This window comes from Sinocyclocheilus anshuiensis, unplaced genomic scaffold, assembly GCF_001515605.1.
Source record: "Sinocyclocheilus anshuiensis isolate Anshui unplaced genomic scaffold, SAMN03320099.WGS_v1.1 scaffold1003, whole genome shotgun sequence".
Classification (NCBI taxonomy): domain Eukaryota; kingdom Metazoa; phylum Chordata; class Actinopteri; order Cypriniformes; family Cyprinidae; genus Sinocyclocheilus; species Sinocyclocheilus anshuiensis.
In genome coordinates this window covers 1,494,722-1,500,721 of record NW_015542495.1, presented here as the reverse complement: position 1 = coordinate 1,500,721, position 6,000 = coordinate 1,494,722, and the positions used below count along the sequence as shown (strand labels likewise).

At 39.6% G+C, this 6,000-nt stretch overlaps 1 protein-coding gene across 1 annotated transcript in view; it reads left to right on the top strand.

Moving 5' to 3' along the window:
* The first annotated feature begins 2,333 nt into the window (after window positions 1-2,333).
* The window catches only part of LOC107694148 (protein lin-7 homolog A-like), a 51,221-nt gene continuing 47,554 nt past the window's right edge, over window positions 2,334-6,000 (top strand). Inside the window, exon 1 of the mRNA XM_016493752.1 lies at window positions 2,334-2,631. Coding sequence (XP_016349238.1) covers window positions 2,334-2,631 — 298 coding nt within the window. The remainder of the gene's footprint in view (window positions 2,632-6,000) is intronic.

The following is a 6,000-nucleotide window of genomic DNA, read 5'->3' as shown; positions in this document are numbered from 1 at the left end:
GCCTTTAAATTTGTCCAAATGAAGTTCTTAGCAATGCATATTACTAATCAGAAATTAAGTTTTGATATATTTACAGTAGGAAATTTACAAAATATCTTCATGGAACATGATCTTTACTTAATATCCTAATGATTTTTGTCATAAAAGAAAAATCTATAATTTTGACCCATACAATGTATTTTTGGCTATTGCTACAAATATACCCCAGCGACTTAAGACTGCTTTTGTGGTCCAGGGTCACAAATGTGCTTTCAATTCCTAGTCTATTGAAAATGTCAATATAATTATGTGGGATGCAAACATGGTTCTCTGTGATTAGCATTGCTTGACATATTCCTCTTAAACAATTGTTCAATTTAATAGCTTTTCCTCTGCAATGTAAAAGCATTATTTTTGAACTAGATAATACAAAAGGTGATTTTTTTATTAGGCTAACACTGGGCTGTTTTTTTTTTTTGGTCAAGTTCCATCCTTGCTTCATACTACTAATGCATTAACCTTGCACAAAATGAATTTATTTGTTTTGAAGATCTTGGAAGACTCGTGTCATATAGATTTTTGTTTTTTTGAAGTCCTCTTTTTCTATTCAGAAAGACAAAATTCATCTGAGTACTTTGCTAAATTAAACATTAAAGGTTCCTCTTTGACATCCTTGAATTTGAACAAATTTCTTTTGGAAGATTTTCAGAGAATATTGACCCGAAACAATATCAAGACGGTCATGAAAGCTATTCACTGGTACAAAAGCTTAGAAGACTATTGCCAACTATAGGATGGTTATATAACTTGTATAATGTACCACTGAATTATATTGCATAAAATAGCAGTGATATAATCTTTCCTCTAGGCAAAAGCGTTTCTGAACATTTTCTGTCCACTTTAGTCTGTCCATTCGAAGATAAAAGCCCAGACCAGCCTGAGAATGAGATCAAGGGATCATATCTAAGACTATTTTTATCCGAACAAGAGTGTCTGTGTCACCAGTAATTGTGTGTATGAAAAAGAAAGGGTCTAGAAAGACAGACAGTGGTATCAGTCAGACATCAGGGGACAAACGCTCTGTGAGGTCATTTGTGCAGGACTTGCATAGTTTGCCGTTTGAGCTATTATACTGCGAGGTGATTTATGTGCCCTTTGCAATCGGGAATGTCACAGTTGGGCCAATTACTGATAATTCACAGGGTTTGATAAAGTGAGGTCCTGGGATATGAGCCGGACACCAGAGAAGGGTACTGCTTTAGCTCATGCTGTTTTGGCAGGCCTGCTGTCCGGAGACCAGCGTTTTCCTCAGGCTTGTCTGACCCGTAAAGGATGGCCGTCTGAATCTGGAAAGCGGCAGATGGCTAGCACTCTCTCAGGCAATTCATTCTGACATGTAAAATGGTGAATACAATGCAATCCTCAGGAAAACAGTACATAGACCATGATGTCAGTATTGAAGCTTGTAGCTTTAGAAATCAAAAATTGTAATGTAATGGATGACAAATTGAATATTAGAAAAACAGCTTACAGTCAACATGAAATCAAAACGGACCCTGTTTACTTTTACCCAGTACATGTGCATGGTCTTATTGTGCAAAAAGTAATTTGCTTTGCCTCTGAAACAACTGTCCTTTTTTGAGCACTTATACCACAGGGCTGTTGAATGCTTGAATCTGATTAGTTGATGAACATTCTAAGGTGTGCAATTGTTTTTCAGGAAACGCATGGCTAAAGTAGTTCCAGGCAGATCTTACAACAACCGACTGCTAGAATCTGATCTACTTTTTTCTTTTTTGATTACACTCGGATGTAAGGCACAACACAAAAATAAACAATGTCGCTACTTCTGTTTCTTCGCAACTTGTAGTTAGAACATGGTATGGAACACGCGTTTCAATCAATTCCTCATAAAGAAAAGTCCGGCTCTACATTATTTTGTTGTTGTGGCGAGGGGGGCGTGGTTCAGCGAAGTTTGCAGCGGGAGAGAGGGGCGGGAGACGAGTGGTGAGTAAGTAGGTCAAGTGCAAAATGATGAACACCTGTGTCTGATTGCAGTAATTGGCCTGGAGAGACCGGTTAAAAGGCAGACTGGAGAACGTGGAAGGGAGAGAGACGGAGACTTGTGGGCATCGCTCGGCCAGAGAGAGAAAACCTGAGGAACTGAATTTGTGCCATTGGCAGTGTGTGAACGCGCTGGAAGCGTTACTTTTGTTTTGTTCAAGTTTTGAGTTATTAAATAAATATCCACGAGTCTCCAAACGCCCACCTGGTTCACTTCCTTCCTTCTTTATTACGAACTGTGCTACACTGGTGCCGAAACCCGGGAAGGAACTGATAACGCCGCCGCCATCATGTCATCTCCATCAAGTTCGCCGTTTGCGGAGGTCATCCACTCACTCGCGGGACTCCGTCAAGAGCACCATCAAGCGCTGCTGGACATGAGGGAGGATCAGGAACGTCGATTCCGTGCCCTCGTCCAGACGCAGCAAGAGGACCACGAGCTGTTCCGGAGCTGGATGGAAAAGGAGGTTCGGGCTGGGGGAAGTCCATCTGCCCCGGCCCTGCCAGCCCACATGCCTTTGAACAAGTTGGGCCCGCTGGATGATCCGGATGCCTTCGTCGACCTCTTTGAGAGGACCGTGGAGGCATGTGGGTGGCCCCGGATGAACTGGCCAGTGCGTCTCTCCCGCTGCAAACTTCGCTGAACCACGCCCCCCTAACCACAGTTGTATATCTTGTTTCACTTGGAAATATGCCAAATTACAGTGGTAGAGTGCCATTTCATGCTAACTTTAAACCAAACTATTCTATATACAGTATAATCCTAGATAAACGTGTTTCTACAAACTTCAGACTTTCTTGTTTGGTACAGCTCTTTTTTTTTTTGTTCCATGTTACACTGCGTTCCATTTAAAGTCACAAAATGACATGTAAAGAGGAAAATTTTGGCTCCTATTAGCTTTGCAGGTGTTCAGTTGTCAACAAGGATGTCTCCTGGCATACGATGCTATGCAATGCTAACATTTACAAGTGTATGGAGATTAGCAGAGAGGTTCATTTAAGCTTGTTTTATGCAGCTGTCTATGCAAATTAGCTAAACAGGCTTTATATTCATGTACTGTAAAATGGGAAGGTTGACTCATTGATATCATTAACTGTGAATCTCTTTGTGCCACCACGTTCTTGTGATGTCATACACCTGCATATCAGTGGATCAGAGTTGCAGATTGAGGTTGGAAACTGCTGGAGTAAGACTTTCCAACTCTCCGAGTTGAATGGAACATTAGCATTATTATTACTGTGATATTTACCCATGAGACCCTCAACTCTGTGCAGTTAGGTTACATGTGCAAATGATATTGCACTATATAGACAGAGAAGATTATATGACAGCAGGGAAATACTCATTCAAATACTATGCACAGAATGCCCAGTCACACCCTCAACTGTGTCTACAACACAGAAAAATCATTTGCTATTGACTCAGTCCTCGATACTGAATTGTGGGCTTGCGAGGGGTACGCTTGCCACAATCTTACCACGGAGATTGATGTCCTTGTTATTAAATCCTGTCTAGAAAAGGAAACGTCCACAGTGCTGAGAGATATGAGTTTTAGTCTCACTTGAAAGACAACACTGAGTCTCTGTAGAGATCTGGTCACTCCTCTAGACAAACAGCATCTCGTCGCACTTGATTTGCAGTGTTGAGATTTCTTTGTCCGTTGTAGGTAATTAGATTGTGTTTCACTGTATTTATTTATCAGCATTTCCTCTACCTTTTAAATTACTATGGCATTATACCATTTTTGTTTTATTTAAAAGGTTGATTTTTGTTTAAAAGCTACCTTTTTATCTTTTACTTTACAGGTTTTTGTCTGATGCAGTATACATATACTAAGATGAATTTATATTCACTTGTTCGTCCTTATCAAGCTAATGGGTTCATATAGCTATAAAGTAATTAATAATCATGTAAATGAATTCTAGAAGACTGCACTGTGAATAATATTGAATATAAATTGCAATGCAAAACCTGACCAGTGCTGTCAGCCACATTGAAATTCAAATCCTCATAATGAATTATAGTGGGGAGTGTAAAAGGGTCCCCAGAGTAAAGTTTTATTTCTCTTTCAAAGCTCATGAGACCTAACAGAGTTCTCAGTTGTGTTTCATCGTATTTTACAATTTAAAGTCGACAAGAAATGAGAATTCACCCTATCTAAGATCTTATTGTGAATGATGTACTGTATGTTTCATTTTTAAATGTTTCGACCTCTTATTTTTAAATCAGAATTGGACATATAGAGTACTTCTCCATTTAGTCCGCTTAAACCCAGACCCCGCAAATTCATGTTCATCCCCCTAGAGGACGCAGTGTCTCGTTCCCTACTCAGGGAACCATGGTTACATAAGTAACCTGAGACGATTTTTACGTGCAACACCCACATCTTAAAATCAAATCAACAGCCAATGCATATATAACAGTCCCCGTCCTTCATTTTTTCTTTTTCTATAATCCGTCATGCTTGGATGTACAGTACAACACAAATACAAATACAAAAGAAAAGGTCAGTCACACTTTAATTTCATCGCAACTTAAAAAACGAATTATACAGTTGTTGTGTGCATCCCTGCTGAAAAGACAAAACAAATCAACTTAAACCAGCTGGTTTTCTGGTCTCAACTAGTTTAAATTGGTTTTAGCTGGTTTAAAATGGTCTCACAACCTGGCCAGGCTGGTGTTTACCTAGGTTAGCTGGACGGCCAGCTGAGAAGCTGAAAAGTTTTCAAAATCCCTCTAAATCCAGCCAATAGACCAACTGGACAGGCTGGGAGACCAGCTAAGGCCTGGGACACACTAGACGATTTTCAAATCTTAACTGATTTTAAAACCATGGGAAACCACTGGCAGACAGTTTCAACAGATTTTCAAGAACACGCACTTGTTGATTGTAGGAACGACTTCAGAGTGACAAGATCTCAGAGAGAAACGTGACTAGAGAAGTAAAACACATGGAGGACAATCGACGTTGTCAGCTGGCTCTCCTGGCACATGTTCTGTTGTACACTGAAAAACAAAAAAAGAATATGGGTGATGTCCGGTAGGTGACGCTTTGACTGAACATCGGGTAGGTGACGCTTGCTCACTCTCATTGGCTATCGTGGGAACCAAACGTCAGAGGCAGCCTGATCAAGAGTCGTAAATATCAAACATTTTTATATTTACGATTTGAGTTCGGGGACGCTCCGTCTTGATCAGGAGCAGTTAAATAATCATGACACCACCCAATAGCGGATTTTTAAATCTGCCTTAAAATTTTTAAGTGTGTGGCCAGCCTAAGACCAGCAAACAAGCTTGTATATTTTTTTCAGTAAGGCTATAATACATTTGTTTCTCGGGAAGCATGATGAAATCTCTGGCGTTTGATTGCAGATTGCTGTATTGGCAAATCTGAGAACAGTTTGAGGAATTGTTGAGAAGAGACACACGTTATACTGGTGTCTTTTCTCAGGAAACTAATCTCAGAAGGATTCTCCATTTGTTGTCCAAGAGATGGAGCTGTCTAGGAAAAACAAGTCAAGTTTGTGACACAAGTCAAACATTAATCATTGAATCACCCCTTAAAACAGAAAAACTGTGTTCGCAGTGAGAAGTTTGAGATGCCTCACAAATTATTTAATACTTTGTTGACACTGTTGCTGAGTTTATATTCTTTTGTCAGAAAAACTAAACAAAATGTATCTAAACTTGCCATGATAGGAAAACCTAGTTCATTGGTAAAAAGTCGGAAGCGTGATTCCTGTGAAAACTGGACGAATATCAAAATAATGCTTTCTCAAAACTTTACATTATTAATTCCGTTTAAAGCATTTTCTGTTGATGTAAAGCAATCCTCCCTTTCTGAGGAACTTACATACTCCCAAAACAGATGTTTGAGGGGATGTGTAGAAAAGAAACAGAAGCCATTCGCCTAACTAGATGTAGGTATACCATCAAAATAATTCTGAAACTGATTA